This window comes from Cavia porcellus, unplaced genomic scaffold (assembly GCF_034190915.1).
Source record: "Cavia porcellus strain 051 isolate PalLab524CR breed Dunkin Hartley unplaced genomic scaffold, mCavPor4.1 scaffold_30, whole genome shotgun sequence".
Lineage (NCBI taxonomy): Eukaryota > Metazoa > Chordata > Mammalia > Rodentia > Caviidae > Cavia > Cavia porcellus.
The window spans coordinates 43630060-43648757 of NW_026947513.1; the positions used below are offsets into that span (position 1 = coordinate 43630060).

At 35.1% G+C, this 18698-nt stretch overlaps 1 protein-coding gene across 1 annotated transcript in view; it reads right to left on the bottom strand.

The window, feature by feature from the left end:
- Positions 1 to 1219: 1219 nt before the first annotated feature.
- LOC100726256 (UDP-glucuronosyltransferase 2B31-like) overlaps positions 1220 to 18698 on the bottom strand; it is a 44019-nt gene continuing 26540 nt past the window's right edge. The window contains exon 6 of the mRNA XM_003463772.2: positions 1220 to 1767. Within this exon, the coding sequence (XP_003463820.1) occupies positions 1488 to 1767 (280 nt within the window). The 3' untranslated portion in view covers positions 1220 to 1487. The remainder of the gene's footprint in view (positions 1768 to 18698) is intronic.

The following is an 18698-nucleotide window of genomic DNA, read 5'->3' on the forward strand; positions in this document are numbered from 1 at the left end:
TGTTTTGATTTTTCTAAGTTCTCCTCTGCCATGCCCACCTGTTGTGCAGCCTTGCCTTGGAGCCAGATGACAATGGACTGACATTGCTACAAACTGTGAGGTCAAACAAACCTTTTCTTTGGTAACTTGTAGGTTTCAGATATTTTTCTGAGAAAAGGTAAAGTAAGATTTGTAGTGACATTTGTATTTAGTCCTATTTACTTGAAAGGCTGAAGCAAGAGGATCATGAGTTTGAGATCAGCCTGAGTAATGTAGTGAGTTCCCTTCATAATAAATGCTGCCAAAGTACAAAGAACTAAATATTAAGATTATTTTGCTATAAATTCTGTATACTCATCCAAATTCTTTTCTCTGCGTTTTTTGCAAGTTTGCATATATGTTTTATTGTATTTCAGATAATTTACAAAATTTTATTTTGCTTCAGAGAATTTACAGTCTGTTTTTATATTTCCCAGTATGACAAGAACATTGAATGTTATTGCATATACTCTATTCTTTCTCTGTAAAGACTGAATGCCATGTAATTGCATTTTTTCACTTATTTATTTAGGCAGGACTTCACTATGCTGCCCATGATTGCACTGAATTCCTGGACTCAAAACATTCTCCCACCTCAGCTTCTTGGGTAGCTAGAGTGAGCATAATGCCATGCCTGGATAACTCTATAATTTTAATGGTGGATTTACTAATCAGTAAGTATTTAAGTTCTAGAGGTAACATCCTGTGTTCAAATACATGTGTGTACAAGTATTTCTGCAGCCTAGCATACTAATGCAGAATTTTAGGGTCAAATAATTGCTTCAATTTTATTTGGCAGGATTATTCCATGTTGTACTCCCACAGAAATTTATTTGTGTTGGGCTGGAGAATATTTGTTGTGAGACTTGGTTGATGGTTTTCTTACCAGTAAAGGTAATTTTCAAGTTGAACCAATTTTATCATAAATGTCATTTGTGACATATGTCTCAAGGTAGGCTCTTTGGAAGTTTTGTAATTTAATGCTCATATGATTTGCTTAAATTTTATATTATTTGGACTGCTACTAATTGTGGCCTACAACACTACTTCTAGACCTAAAGAGAATGATTTTAATGTAATTTTACATTCCAACCACTCTGCACAAAAATGAAGCTAAAGTAAGCTAACTATGTACAAAATCAGATCGATACTCTGCATAGACTTTTTCATGTTATTCATCCAAAAATACCTTGTAAATCACAGTTAAGCTAAGTATTTTATTATAATTTGTAAATATCAGCAATATTTTTCAATAAGCACCATTAATCTTTTATTATTTTTACATTCTCCTGTCTGTGATTGGAAATACTTCTTACTAATATATAGGGATTATATCCATGGAAAATGAAATTTGACTAAAAAAGTAATTTGTCACAGGAGTAAGAAATCTTCCATCATAATCTCTTCTTGTTGGAATAAACTGAAGGAGGTACATCCATCAGGACTACCAACTTCAGGTGAAGATACAATTATTCCCTTTTTTTCCTCTTTCCAGTTTTTGCAAACTTGTGGCAACAAAACAGACAACATTTTGTGATGATAAATATCACAGTGGCCACAGAAGCCAGCAGGAACACAATCACATCCAAAGAGTGGTACTGGAACCAGGAGAGATCATGGGCTGCAACTCGCAGGTGCTTAGCCCCTTTGTGACGCATGACAAACTCGATCCAGAAGACTGCTCGGTCCAGGGGCTTCACTGGCTGGTCGTGATGAATTCTTGATAACCTCATGGCATTTTCTTTATAGCTACAGGAGAAACAGAAAGACCAATATTGAAAGCTGGTTGATTTGTCAAAATCTGTCAAAGGTTTTCTGAAACTCCTGTAAAGATATGTCAAAATACGTGCCAAGAAATAAAAAATTAAAAAGGCAGTAAAAGTGGTGTACTATGAGATAGGTCACCTTAGAACATTTAGTTTTTACGTTGAAGTTTCCTTTTAGACATTGATTTTATCCATGTCTGTTTCATGAGAATTTGTGATCTTGAAGTTTTTGAAGAGAAATTGAAAAATTGTAGTGTGGGAAATTCTGGTAAAGCAGTGTGCTTTCATTCTTTTTCTCCCTTCTCATTAATTTCCATCCAGCAGTATTTTTTCAAAATCACCTCAGATTATAATAGTACATTGTGGAAAATTTCTAGCTCCTGATTTTACTTAGAATAGCATGTAGATTGTTTTTTGAACCCCCTGACCACATAGTGCCATGTGCAGGAAATGCTCCTTTCCCATAAACACTCCCTTCCTTATTGTTGTGTTCACTTTATGTTTACAGAATTTTAAAAACACTATAGTTTGCATAATAGAACTTTACATATAAAGTTTTAAAAAAATGCACCCCCCCATTAATGAATAGCTTACTGTCATATAACTGGGTTGATAAAGATTGTGAAGTAAAGATGTCGATATGTCTATCATCGAATCATGGTTTTGGTTGTCAGGTTTCTAGAAGCACTACACTTTTGTGGATGTGTTTAGCATCAGTTTTTTTCTTTAAATTAACACTTATTACTACTAACTAACATTATGCTTTTTATTTCTTATTTATCAATATGCATAGTATAGCATGTCCTCTTTTTAGTCTATTTGTAGCAGTTAGTTAATTCCATTGTATTTAGTTACCACAGATTACAATCTCTTCATTTTATGGTTTTGAAAATTTTAATTGTAAAAATTTGTTCACTTTTAATGCATTTAATTTTACACACTTGTTTTTTTAGTTCACATATTTTTCTGTTTCTCATGGTTAGGAATTAAATTCCTGTGATAAAAATGTATGTGCAATTATAATATTTTAGCTTAATTTTAAATATGTAAAAGTGCATTGATTAATGCAGGGAGCCTCTGAAGCTGCAGATTCAGGCCAACCTCAAGAACAAAGAGACAGAGCAAACTCTATGCAGCTGGCTCGGGCCCCAATTAAGTTCAAAGTCCAGAGTGTGGGTGGGTTGAAACCCAGCACACATGGAAGCCTTGGAACTTTGCTTGCAGTTGTTAAGACCATATCCAATGTCTGAAATAACTTAAAGAGGCCTGGGAGGTCCAAGCAGGCCTACCTGGGCCACACCCAGCAAACTCCAAGCAGCTGGCATGGGTGCAAATGAAGTTCCAGGTTCAGAGATGTGTGGGCTGAAACCCAGAACACAGGGAGGACTTGGAATTGTGCTTGCAGGCAGTAAGACCATGCCCCGTGCCTGAAATTACCCAAGGATGCCTGGGAGATCCAAGCCAGCCTAACTGTGCCACACCCAGCAAACTCCAAGCAGCTGGCAAGGGCCAGAATTAAGTTCCAGGCCCAGAGCATGTGCGGGTTGAAACCTAGCACACAGGTAGAACTTCACTCCCAGACAGTAAGACCACAATCCAGGTGTGAAATCACAGGAGGTCACATGGGAGTCCCCAAGGGCCCAACTAGCCCATGCTCAGTGAACTCCAAGTGGCTATTGTTGCCTACTGTCTGCCCTGGGAGCAAAATGTGGGCCAGGAGATTCCGAATGCATGAGGGAAACCTTGAAACATCACTCAAAATCCGGAAATATAGGAAAATGATAAAACAAAAGAGCCAAATGCAATCTCAAACATCCATCCCAACCCAAGTAAGCCTAGGTGACATGGACACCTAGAAGAAAATATAAGCCATACACCTGAAATGCGTGAAATGATATCAACTGAAGCAAAGAAACAAGTCTGGGAAGTTTCAAAAGAACTCAGATCAGAAATAATCTCCTAGGTAAAAGAAGAAATGATAAATGTAATGAAAGAAATACTGAACACATCTAATGAAAACATATTTACAAAATTAGAGAAACAATGCAAAAAGATGAAAAAACTGAATGAAGAATATAAGAAACAAACAGAATGCATGAAGTGAATTCAAAGAGGTACACAGGAAATAAAATATACCATTGAAAGTTGGCAAAACAACCTCACTGAAAGTGGAGATAGAATTTTAGACCTCAAAGACATGATTGCAGCTAGTGAACAGGAAAGGAAAGAGCTTTTAAAAATAACAAGGAACCAGGAAATAACAATTCAACAACTGCAAGATAATGCAAAGAAAACAACATGAGATTGAAAGGTATGAGCAAAATGGAAGGTGACAACACAAAAGATATCAAGAGGCTATTTACAGAAGTAATAGCTGAAAGTTTTCCAAACATGCAAATGTAAACTGACATATAGGTCTGTGAAGCATAGAGAAATCCAAATAACCATAACCAAAATAAAACTACACCCAGACATGTAATAACCAAAATCACAGAAATCGAACAAAAGAACAGAATATTAAAAGCTGCTAGAGAGAAGAGACAGGTCACCTAAAGCGGAATGCCTAACAGAATCACAGCAGACTTCTGAACGCAAACAATAAAGTCAAGAAGAGCTTGGAGTGCAGTACCTCAGATCTTAAAGGAAAATGACTTCCAACCCAGACTGATGTACAGCGCTAAACTGTCTTTCAAAATGGATGGAGAAATAAGATACTTCCATGACAGAGAACAGCTGAAGAAATTCAGGACCACCAAAACAATCCTGCCAAAAAATACTGAAGGACATCCTAGGTAGGAAAAAACCACTAAGAAAGGCAAACAATTACACAGAGTGCAAAGGTAAAAAATCAATAGCAGAAAGATAACATGTCAAAAGAAAACCAATATATATCAGTTATAATCATTAACATAAATGTCCTCAATTCACCAATTAAAAGAAACAGACTGGCAGAATGGATCAAGAAGCAACATTTAACCATATGCTGCATACAGGAAACCAATCTAACCCAAATAGGAAGCTCATAGACAGGATGTCAAAGGATGGAAAACAATATTCCATGCAACAGAACCTCAAAAAAAAGCAGGAGTAATTATTTAGTCTGCAGACAATGTCAACTTCAAACCAAGAATGATACAAGGAGATAAAGAAGGTCACTGCATACTAGTAAGGAGAAAACTTATGAGTAAGAGATAACAATCTTAAATATACATGCACTAAATTTGAGAGCAACCAGCTATACAAAATAAATATTAACAGAAGTGAAAAATCAAATAAGCAATAACACAATTATAACAGGAGACCTTAACATGCCATTGACACAAAGGGACAGATCAACTAGACAGAAAATCAGCAAACAATGGAGTTCAGTTACACCTGTGAACAAATGGACTTAGTAGATGTATACAGAGCCTTCCACCCAACAACATCAGAATGTATATTCTTCTCAGCAGCACGTGGAATGTTCTTTAAAATAGATCATATACTATCCCACAGAACATGCTTAATTAAATGGAAAAGAATTAAATTTATTTCATGCATGTTATCAGATCATAAAACCATGAAACTAGAAATTAACCCCATAAACATAGGTAAATTGAACAATACACTCCTGGGCAATCAGTGGGTCACAGAGGAAATTAAAAAATTAAACAATATTTGCAGGCAAACAAAAATACAAATACATTTTACTGGAACCTGTGGGATGCAATGAAAGCAGTCCTCAGAGGAAAATTTATTGTAGTGTACTCTCACATCAGAAAAACAGAATGAACCACCTGATGCTACACTTCAAATATTTTGAAAAATAAGAGCAAGTCAAGCCCAAAACCAAAAGAAGGAGTAAAGAAGTGAGAGCAGAAATCAGTGCAATAGAGACTAAGAAAATAATACATACAATCAATGATCAAAGAGTTGGTTCTTTGAAAGAATAAAATTGACAGGCCTCTGGCCATCTTTATTTTAAAAAAAGGAAAGAAAAATCTCAAATTCATGCAATAAGGAATGAAAATGGTGAAATCACTCTTTGGGCATATAGAAGATCACCAATACTTATTTCAAAAACCTCTACTCTCATAGGCTTAATAACACAGAAGAAATGGACAGATTCTTAGAAACATATGAATTATCAAAGCTGGGTCAATAAGATGTGACACTGTTGAATAATTGATTGTAAGCTACCAAAATTGAAAAGGTAATTAAATCTCTACCAACAAAGAAAAGCCCAGATCCAGATGGATTCACTGCTGAATTCTACAAGAAATTTCAAGCTCTAATGCTGACACTCCACAAACTCTTCAATTCTCCCTAACTCATTCATGGAAGCAAACATTACTCTAAGATCAAAACCTGAGAAAGATTCAACCAAAAAAGAGAACTACAGGCCAATGAACATAGATGCAAAAATTCTCAATAAAATTTTTTCAGATTGTGGCAAATCATCAAGAACATTATACTCCATGACCAAGGGGCATTCATTCCAGGAATGCAGGGATGGTTCAAAATAAATAAATGTAATCCACCATATCAACAGGGCCAAAAATAAGAACTACATGATCATTTATATAGATGCAGATAATGCTTTTGATAAGGTCCAACACTTATTCGTGATAAAAATCTTACAAAAATTGGAATAGATGTTTTTTTTCTCAATGTGATGAAATCTATCACATTGGTACTCCTACAGCCAGCATCATATTAAATGCCCCAAAACTGAGAGCATTTACCCTAAAATCAGGAACAAAGCAAGTGTGTCCACGACTTCTATTCAATATAGTGATAAAAGTACTAGCCAGAGAAATTAGATAAGACAGAGAAACAAAAGTAGTAAGGATAGGAAAAGAAGTTAAATTATCATTATTTGAAGATGACATGATAATCTACATAGAAGATGTCCAAAACTCCATTGAAAGACTCCTAGGTATAGCAAATAAATTCAGTAATGTAGCTGGATACAAAGTCAACACTCAAAAATCAATTGCATTCCTATACACTAACAACAAAACCGCTGAGAGAGAAAAAAGAGAAGCCACGCCCTTTACAATAGCATCCAATAAAATGAAATACTTAGGAATTAATCTAACAAAAAAAGCAAAAGGTCTATTCAGAGAAATTATAATACCATTAAAAAGAAATTGAAGTTGACCTCAGAAAATGGAAAGACATTCCTGATCATGGTTAGGAAGAAAAAATAATGTGAAAATGACCAACCTCCCAAAATTGTTATTCAGTTTTAATGCAGCCTCAGTAAAATACTTGTACACCTTACAGGTCTAGAGAAATCACTCCTAAAGTTCATCTGGAAACAGAAGAGACCCAGAATAGCAAATGCAATTCTAAGCAACAAAGGCAAGGCTGGAGGCATCACAATCCCTGACTTGAAGTTGTTCCACAAAGCTACTATAATCACATCATCATGGTACTGGAGTTAAAACAGACCTGATGATCAAAGGACTAGATTAGAAGACACAATTACAAACACAATCAGCTACCTTTTCTTTGATAAAAGGGCCAAACACATCCACTCTAAGAAAGATAGTCTCTTCAATAAATGGTGATGGAAAAATTGGCTCTCCATATACCAAAAACTAAAACCAGACCCATGCCCATCACCGTGTACTATGTTAAAGTCTAAATGGATAAAGGATCTAAATATTAAAACAGAAACACTAAATTTGTTGGAAGACAAAGTAGGTAGAAATCTTGAAGACTTAGGAGTAGGACTTAGGTAGAGAATTCATGAACAACTATCAAACTGCACATGAAATACTTCACAGAATCAGTAACTGGGATTGCATCCTATTAAAGAGTTTTTGCATGTTGAAAGAAATCTCCTGCATAGCCAAAAGAAAACCCATAAATTGGGAAAAAAAATCTTTGTGAACAGTACTTGAGAAAAAGGCTTTTGTCTAGAATATATAGAGAATTAAAAAATCAGATCCCCAAAATTCAAAGACCCATTCCAAAAATGGGCATCTGAGATGAATATACAGTTCTCAGATGAAGAAATATAAATGACAAATAAATACATGAAAAAATGTTCAGTGTAACTGATCATTAGAGAAATTAAGTTAAAACAGCACTTACGTTCCATCTTCCTCCAGAACGAATGGCCAGGATAAAGAAAACTACCAACAACAAATGCTGGAGAGGCTGTGGTGAAAAAGGAACTCTTCTGCAATGTTTGTGGGAGTGTAGGCTGGTACAATCACTGTGGAGGTCAATCTGGAGGTTTCTTAAAAAGCTGGGATTGGGAAGTCCAGTGGAGGCATGGAACCTCTTCTTCACCTGGGGGCCAGGTCCCGGCTTCCTGTCAGGACGAGTACGTCCAGTGGAGGCAGGAAACCCCCAACCCAGCCTGGTGGAGCTCTCTTCCTTGCCTAGGGGCCAAGTCCTGGCTTCCTATGGGGACAAGTAAATCCAGTGGAGGCAAGGAACCCTGTCCCAGCCAGCAGAACTCTCTTCTTCACCTGGGGACCAGGCCCTGGCTTCCTGTCAAGATCAGTGAGTCAGGAGGGAACAGGGAATTCCGTCCCAGCCTGGCTAATTTCTCTCCCTCACTTGGAACAACACTTGAAGCTTGAAAATATAGGAACATGACAAAATGAAAGAGCAAAATGCAATCTCAAACATCCAGCCCATCCCAAGAAAGCCTAGGAGCCATGTGCATAGAGGAAAATATATGCCACATACATGAAATACCTGAAATAATAGTAACTGAAATAAAGAAGCAACTCTGGGAAGGCTTAAAGGATTTCAAACCAGAAATAATCTCTCAGGTAAAGAAGAAATGATAAAAGAAATGAGGGAGATGCTGAACATATCTAAAGAAAACACAGTTAAAAAATTGGAGGAACTAAGCAAAAAGATAAAATCCCTGGATGAACAATATAAGAAACAAACAGAATATATAAAGCAGATGCAAAGTGATATACAGGAAATTAAAGCTACCTCAAAAGTTGTAAAAACCACCTCAGTGAATGTGAAGATAGAATTTCAGACCTGGAAGACAAGATTGCAGCCAGTGAACAGGAAGGGAATGAGCTTTTAAAAATAACAAGAAATCAGGAAATAACATTTCAACACGTGCAAAATGACACAAAGAGGAATAACATAAGGTTGATAGAGATAAATGAAAAAGAAGGGGACAACATAAAGGATGTCAAGAGGATATTTACAAAAATAATAGCTGAAAATTTCCCAAACATGAGACTGGAAACTGATATCAAGATCAAGGAAGCATATAGAGCTCCAAATAGCCATAACCAAAATAAAACTACACCCAGACACATAATAATGGCCATCCCAGAAATCGAACAAAAGAATGGAATATTAAAAGCTGTCAGAAAGAAAAGACAGATCACCTGTAAAGGAAAACCTATCAGAATTTTAGCCTTCTCAGCACAAACAATAAAGTCAAGAAGAGCATGGAGTGAAGTATTTCAGATCCTAAAGGAAAATGATTTCCAAACTAGACTGACGTACCCTGCAATACTGTCCTTCAAAATGGATGGAGAAATAAGATACTTCCATGACAAAGAACAGCTGAAAAACTGCATGATCACCAGGCCAACCCCACAAAGAATACTGAAAGACAGCCTAGATACATTTAGGAGAAAACCACTAAAGAAGGCTGACAATTAAACAGAACTGAAAGATAAAGATGCAACAGCAGAAAGATAACATGTCAACAATAAACCAATATATAACAGTTATAACCATTAATGTAAATGGTCTCAATGCACCAATTAAAAGAAATAGACTGGAAGAATGGATCAAGAAGCAAAAAGCCTAGCATATGTTGTCTACAAGAAACCCATCTAACCCAAAAGGATACCCACAGACTGAAAGTTAAAGGATGGAAAACAATAGTTCATGCAACAGGAGCCCCCCAAAAGTGGGGATGGCTATTCTGTTTGCAGACAATGTGAACTTCAAGCCAATAATGATCAGAAGGGATAAAGGTCACTACATACTGGTTAGGGGAAACTCCAAGAGGAAGAGATAACTATCTTAAATATATATGCACCAAATTCCAGAGCACCCAGTTATATAAAACAAGTACTAACAGAAATGAAAAGCCAAGTTAACAGTAATACAATTCTAATGGGAGATCTTAACACACCATTCACACCAATGAATAGATCAACCAGACAGAAAATCAGCAAAGAAACAAAAGAACTGAATCGCACCTGTGAACAAATGGATGTAATAGACATTTGCAGAGCATTCCACCCAATAACAACAGAATATACATTCTCTTCAGCAGTGCATGGTTTATTCTCTAAAATAGAGCATATATTAATTCACAAAACATATCTAAATAAATGCAAAAGGATTGAAATTACCCATTACATCCTATCAGACCATAGAGCTATGAAATTATAAATTAATGATAAAAGATACTACAAAATTCCCACAAACACATGGAAACCGAATAACACACTCTTGAGTAATCAGTGGGTCACAGAGGAAATTAAAGAAGAACTTAATCACTACCTACAAGAAAATGAAAACACAAATACAACTGACCAGAATCTGTGGGATGCAATGAAAGCTGTCCTCAGAGGAAAATTTATTGCAATAAGTTCACACATCAGGAAAACAGAACAAATACAAATAAATAACCTGATGTTACATCTCAAACATCTACAAAAAGAAGAGCAAGTCAAGCCCAAATCCAAAAGAAGAGAAGAAATTATAAAAATCAGAGCAGAAATCAATGCAATAGAGACTGAAAAAACAATCCAAAAAATCAATGCATCAAAGAGTTGGTTCTTTGAAAGAATAAATAAAATTGAAAAGCCCCTTGCCAACCTTATTTAAAAAAGGGAAGAAAAAGCTCAAATTCATGCAATAAGGAATGAAAGAGGACAAATCACTACAGACCCTATAGAAATACAGAAAATCATCAACACCTATTTTGCCAACTTATACTCTCAAAGGTTTGATAACACAGAGAAAATGGACAGATTCTTAGAAGCATATGAATTACCAGTGATAGGTCATGAAGATGTAAATCTACTGAATAACCCAATTTCTATATATTGAAATTGAAAATGTAATTAAGTCCTTACCTACAAAGAAGAGCCCAGGCCCAGACGGATTCACTGCAGAATTCAACAAGAAATACAAAGAAGACCTAATGCCAACACTCTTCAAACTCTTCAATGAAACTGAAAGGGAAGCAATCCTTCCTAAATCATTCCTAGAAGCAAATATTATTCTAGTACCAAAACCTGAAAAGGACCCATCTGAAAAAGAGAACTATAGATCAGTCTCCCTAATGAACACAGATGCAAAAATCCTCAATAAAATATTGGCAAATAAGATGCAGCAAATCATCAAGAAGATCATACACCATGACCAAGTGGGATTCATACCAGGCATGCAGGGATGGTTCAATATACGTAAATCAATAAATGTAATACACCATGTCAATAGAGCCAAAAGTAAGAAACACATGATCACTTCTACAGATGCAGAAAAAGTTTTTGATAAGGTCCAACATTCTTTTATGATAAGAACCTTGCAGAAAATTGGAATAGATGGTCTTTATCTCAATAAAATAAAGGCTGTCTATGACAAACCAACAGCCAATATCATACTAAATGGCCCCAAATTGAAAGCCTTTTCTTTAAAATCAGGCACAAGACAAGGATGTCCCTTATCACCGCTTCAATTTAAAATATTACTGAAAATACTAGCCAGAGCAATTAGACAAGGGAGAGAAATAAAAGGTGTAAAGATAGGAAAAGAAATTATGCTATCATTATTTGCAGATGACAAGATACTCTATATAGAAGATCCCCAAAACTCCATTGAAAGACTGCTAGATATAATAAATAAATTCAGTAATGTAGCTGGATATAAAATCAATACTCAAAAATCAATAGCATTCCCATACACTAACAACAAAGTCACACAGAGAGAAATAAACGAAGCCACACCTTTCACACTAGCAACCAAAAAAATGAAATATCTAGGAATTACTCTCACATAAGAAGTGAAAGTCCTGTACAGGGAAAATTATAATACACTGAAAAATAAAATTGAAGATGATTTCAGAACATGGAAAACATCCCTTGCTCACGGATAGGAAGAATAAATATTGTGCAAATGGCCATTCTCCCAAAACTTTTATACCGATTCAATGCAATCCCGATAAAAATACCATCAATATACCTCATAGAACTCGAGAAATCACTCCTAAAATTCATCTGGAGCGAGAAGAGACCTAGAACAGGAGGGACAGTTCTAAGCAGCAAAGGCAAGGCAGGAGGCATCACAATCCCTGTCTTGAAGTTATACTACAAAGCAACCTAGTAAAATCAACATGGTACTGGAACCAAAACAGAGCTGAAGATCAGTGGAATAGATTAGAAAATACAACCACAATTACAAATACACTTAACCACCTTATCTTCCATAAAGGGGCCAAACGTATTCACTGGGATAATGACAGTCTCTTTAATAAATGGTGCTGCAAAAACTGACTCTCCATATGCCGAAAACTAAAAATAGACCCATGTCTATCCCCATATACTAAAATAAAATCTAAATAGATAAAGATTTAAATATTAAAACAGAAACATTAAATCTATTGGAAGACAAATTGAGTAAAAACCTTGAAGACATAGGAGTAGGTAGAGAATTCATAAATAGGACTCAAGCGGCACGGGAAACACTTCTGCGAGTCATCAACAGGGATCACCTCTTATTAAAAAGTTTCTGCACTTCAAAATTAATCTCCAGCATAGTGAGAAGAAAATCCACCACCTGGGAAGAAGTCTTAGTGAACCTCCCCTCAGACAAAGGACTTCTGTCTAAAACATAAAGAATTAAAAAAATCAGACCCCCAAAATTCAATGACCCAATCGAAAAATGGGCATCTGAGATGAATAAACAAATCTCAGATGAAGAAATACAAATGGCAAATAAATACACGAAAAAATGTTCGCCATCACTGGTCATTAGAGAAATGCAAATTAAAACCACACTGAGATTTCATCTCACTCCTGAAAGAATGGCCAAGATCAAGAAAACCACCACCAACAAATGCTGGAGAGGCTGTTGGGAAAAAGGTACTCTCCTGCACTCTTGGTGGGAGGGTATAATAGTGCAACCATTGTGGAGGTCAGTCTGGAGATTTCTCAGAAAACTGGGACTGGAAGCCCCATTTGACCCAGCTATACCACTTCTAGGCATATTCCTAGAAGAACTGAAAGCATCATACCACAGTGATACATGAGCACCCATGTTTATAGCAGCACAATTTGTAATATGCAGATTTTGGAAACAATCTAAGTATCCATCAACTGAAGAACAGATAAAAATGTTGTGGTATTTTTTATGCAATGGAGTACCACTCAGCTATAAAGAATGATCACATTGAGACATTTATAAATAAATGGACGCTGCTTGAGACCATTCTCATAAGTGAAATAAACCAAATTCACATATATAAATACCGAATAGTTTCCCTAGTGTAAGAAATGATAAGAATACATAAAAGTATGTGGTAATCATGATTCCCAATCATATTGGTTTGAAGCCATATAATGTTTTCACTCATTAATTGCAATGATTTTAACCTGAGTTGTTTGATTCTAGTATCTATGATAGTATGAATAGCTATTTTGAAGAAAACAGCACAACATAAAAGCTAGTGATGATTTAATATCATCTTGTTTTGAAATCCTATCAAGCTGTGGTACATCTGTTTCCACTGGTTTTAATATGATGTACCTTACTATATTTCACTATATGCTATAGTATAAACAAAATTCTTTACAGACAAAGAGATAATATAGAAACACTTGTTTGTTTTCTATTAGCTGGTTCCAAGTACCCTATAATTTTTGCATTCTCTTGAATGGCTTCACACTGTCTTGATATGCTTGGTGTTATAGCATACAAAGATACACTGAAATAATTCAAGGAAACAGGCACTATGGCAACTACTATTATGTTAGATTATCTGGTAGTGAAACACAATGATGCTTGAATTGTTCGATTCTGACCTCCATTGTTCTGTTACAATGTCCTCTCTTATCTCAATTCCCTCCCCTTTTTAAATTAATCTATTTTCTCTCATTTTTTTTAATTATGGGAAAACTAAATTTAAAAAAATGGGACATATTATAGTAACTTTCTTGGTTTTCCTATTTACCTGATCTGAACCCCAGTATTGCTCTCCCCATCTTGTTCTATCTGATTATTCTATATTCTATTTTGTTTGATAACATCAAGTTTGAGGGTATAGGCAACCACTTTGAAGCCAATAAGATATACTATGATGCCCATTATGGTTTGACTATTATCCTTTTTTTTGAAGTCCTGTAAGGTCTCCAGTGTAGGTTTTATTGGTCTTGTTTTGTACTGTTTTGATCAATTCTATTATATCTGATGATATAGGCAACTCAATTTAAAAATAGCAAGAGGCACAATGGTAACCACTTTTGATCACCTGGTCTTCTATTTTTGCATCATCTACTATGCCTACCCTTCTGTTCTAACTGACTCTGTTTTGCTTAGTCACATTTGGTTTTATTCTCTTCAAAAAAAGTAATAAGAACTGTGGGAGTAATAAAACCCAAAAAGTCTAATTGTTATTGTAAAAAAGAGAGGAAAGGAAGGTGGACTAAGGGATATAACCGCAGGTATGTTCGAGTGTGTAGGATGGAAAACCATATTACTGAGCTTTTGTTGGATCATTGAATGGAACTGTCTACAATGTCACTGTATGACTGTCCACTTTATATGCTTTAATTTTGTAATTTTTTTGTCTTTTTCCTTTTTATTGGTACCAGGGATCGAACTCACATCTGCCTGCTTGCAAGGCAGGCGCCCATGCCACTGAGCTAAAGCCCCACCCCCTAATTTTGTAATTTGGACAACTGTTTCTGGGAAGATAATATGTAACCTAATAACTGGTGATTTCTTACTGTATGTTTTTTTCTTGAAATTCTCTATTACTTGTACCATTTTGCTGCTTTGTTTTTTCATGTCTTTTCTTTTTTCTCTTTAAATAAAAAAAAAAGCTGGGATTGGAAGTCCCTTTTGAGTCAGCTATCCCACTTCTAGTCATATTCCCAGGAGAACTGAAAAATCATACCACAGTGATATATGTGCACTCATGTTTATAGCAGCACAGTTTGTAATAGCCAGATCTTGGAAACAACCTGCATGCCCATCAACTGAGTAATAGATAAAAATAATGTGTTTTTATACAATAGAGTACTAGTCTGCTATAAAGAATGTCACATTGGGATATTTATTAGTAAATACATGCAACTCAAGACCATACTCATAAGTGAAATAAATCAAACTCACATGTGTAAATACCCTATAATCTCCCTAGTGTAAGAAATGGCAAGATGGCACATAAATGGTAGATAAGATACAAAAAACTCAATAATTACAGTCAAAAGGTAAGCATTTGCTTAAAAGGGAAAAATAGTATCTCTGGGAAAATGAGGAAAAAGAAAAAGGAAGGGAAAGACAAAATATCTAAGACTACACAAACACATTTAGAATAGCTAAGTTGATTGCACTACAAACTCTGTAAGTTCTTGGAACAAAACAATTAACACTCATAGGATTGGAACAATTGTGCATATTTTTGTAGTGATCTGAGGAACTCTTGAAGATCATTTTGCAAAATAACAACCCTATTTATGCTGCTACAAGTTTGTTTTGTAGGCCAATGCTGTCAGTGTTCTGAGGTCTTTGCTATTGTTTATATGTCTTTTTCATTTCATGTTTTTCTAGGAACTTGTTTTATTTTGTTTTGTTTTGATCATTTTCTCCCTCTAATACAGAAAGGATAAGTATACATGTAGAGACTCATGCATGTGTAGAACTTCTAAAAAGTTTATGAGAATCAATAATATAATGCATGATGAAATGAACAGTTACTCTGAAGAAAAAGAGACACGAAAGTACCCAGTACCGATACTGTAGTGTCATGAGGTGAAATTCAGAAATACTATTATTCCTTTTTCAGAGTGACTTTAGTCTGTGTTGTTTTGTTTAATTTCAACATACAGGAAGTCATTGACAGCTATTTTGAAGAGGATACGAGACATTATGGCAGCCATTGTTGAATTCCTTTTTGACTGGTCTTAAAGACCTAAAATGCCTTTATCATCCTGTTCTGATCATTGTATGTGAAGATATGGCCAACTATTTGGAAGAAAACAAGAGACAATATGATGGACAGTGAAAATTTCTGATTGTCTTGCTTTGAAATATGTGTCTCTTACATTGTTATCTTATGAACTGTTTTGTTATGCTTAATTTTACGCTCTTAAAAATAAAAAAAAATTACAAAACAGAATGAAGAAGTGAGCCATGTTAGTGATATCTATGATGCATGTCTGTGTGCTACAAATCATATAGCAAGGTTGCAAGATGTGTATTTTGATGAAGAGATCCACTTCATGTTGGAACTTACGCTCTGGGCAACAAAGGAACCTGCTCACTTTCCTGGTAAGCAGCCATGGCTCCAGTGAGCAGTGAGTGACCCAGGGAGAGAATCAACCAGACAGCATCTCCCGAGATCCTCACCATGGTGGAACTTAGGGTGCTGGGCAACAAAAGAACCTGTTTGCCTCTCTGGTAAGCCGTCATGAGTCTACCAGCATGCAGGCTGAGAATAAAAATCCCATCCTGCCCCCACCCCTGCATTAGCAAATAAGAACCAGGGGTCTGAGCATCTCTTGGGAGGATGACCATATGCATTATAGCAAATATGGGGGATTTCCTTCTACAATCTCTTTGAAGGCAAATATTGTCATCACTTTTGCTATGCCCTGATTAATTATATTGTTCTATTCAATACTCCATTTTAATAGGTTTTATGATATTCTGTGTTAGGTTTGATTTTGCTATACCTGATTGAAAGGACAACTATTGTGATGATAATGAGTTATGGTACCTATTGTACCTATGGTACCTATGGTACCTATTACCATTATCCCAGTAACTTGCTGTGAATTCCTGTACCAATTTCACTGCATTGTCTTGATTGGCTTTGTTCTGTCTTGTGTTTCACTACCTCAATTTAATACCTCATATTTTAATACCTTACTGTATTTTACTACCTTTGATTTCTTTAAGCAGAGGCAAGACATATGAACAATCTGTTCCAGCACTACAGGTATGAGGCACCCCAAGTCTGTCATTCAAACAGGTTGCTAAGCAGAGGGGCATCATGTGACATCAACCAGTGAAATAAACATGCTGCAAATCATTAAGCAGGGCTATTTTTCTTCTTTCAGGAGAGGAGGTTCTACCTGATCTCAACTTTCAGTATTCTGACACTTGTCTTTTCCTCCATCCTCCCACCATCATTATCTCTGGGAACTTCAAGAGTTGTGCTGGATGTGACAGATTAATTCTCAAAACTTGAAGATGTTTGAAAGTCTTTTCTGTCATAGTATACTTTTAATATAATAATAGTATACATTTTATATTTTGGATCTTTTCAATTTTATTTATTAGTTTTATGGCAGAGATATTTATTTCACTTAGTTTCCATTTGTTCATTAGGTTTTTTCAAATGTGATTTGTTCCTATTTTTTTCATTTTTTAATCTTTCTTGATAAAGCTACTTAAAAATCTCCCCATTGGGAATGTAGACATATATTTATATATATTGTCTTGATCATTTGGAGATATGTTTTGAGGCTTAATTAGCAGGTACATAAATTTAAGAAATTGTATTATATTAAATGACTCTATTGGAATTAAATATTCATTCTTATAAATATTATTTTGGTATATTATGCTTAACATTGATAAAGCTACCACAGGTTGCATTATTATGACTTAAAATAATTGCACTTACCTTTTTACTCACACCCACCTGGATAATTACATTACACATGTTTTACAAACAAAATAGACAGTGAATTTTAAAAATTCAGGCTAACAGTCTTTGCCTTTAATGACTTATTTTGCTTATGATAATATAAGTATTGAATACATATTTAATGGTACATTTTATGCTGTATTTTCTGTTTTATTTTTCCAATGAGAATTATCTTCATTCTTTATTCTTTCTTGACAATTTTAAAGTATTTTAACATTAAATTTTGTTACTATTATCTTTTTTGATAGTGAGTAAAAAATTCCTGTAAATGTATCACCTTTATAAATAACATTGTTGATAATTGTATATAATGCTGACTTAATATTAGAAATGCTAGGCATGAAAAATTTTACAAAATTACTTCTGTTGCAGTATAGGAATTTTGATTATTGAAGATACAATTTATTATAATTAAAAACATGGCTTTCAAATGCATCATGAAAAAGAGATGAGTCCAAGTATTTGGCATGGAAGAAAATACCTGCAAATCTTATTTCTCAGGATGAGCATCGATCCATATTACATAGAGAACACTTAGAAGGCAATAATAAGTAGACAAAAAACTGAAATAGGACAAATTTTTGAGGCTGAAATAGTAATGTTGCCAAAGAATAAATGTGAAAAATCAGTAGTTATGTATGAACTAGTTATTACTTCTATACATAGTGAACTAAAAATTGAAATTAAAATAACATGGCACATTTAGCCTCCTTGAAAGTGTATACTTGGATAATAATGTTTTAGGAATGATGTGGAAAAACTAGCACCCTCCTCCACTGCTCATTCAGAATACAAATGCAAAACATTGAAAACAGGTGGACTTTTACTCATTAACATAAAATTCCTATGTGAGGAATTAATTCTACTTCTTGAAACTGTACAAAAGAACAAAGGCCAGGCATGGTGGCTCAGGATTGTTTTCCCAGCACTTTTAGGCTGTGGCAAGAGGGTAACTGTGAGTCTGAAGCCAGAATGGTTTACATAATGAGCTCAAGGTGAGTCTGACCCTCATAGTGAAACCCTGACCAAGAAAGACAAAT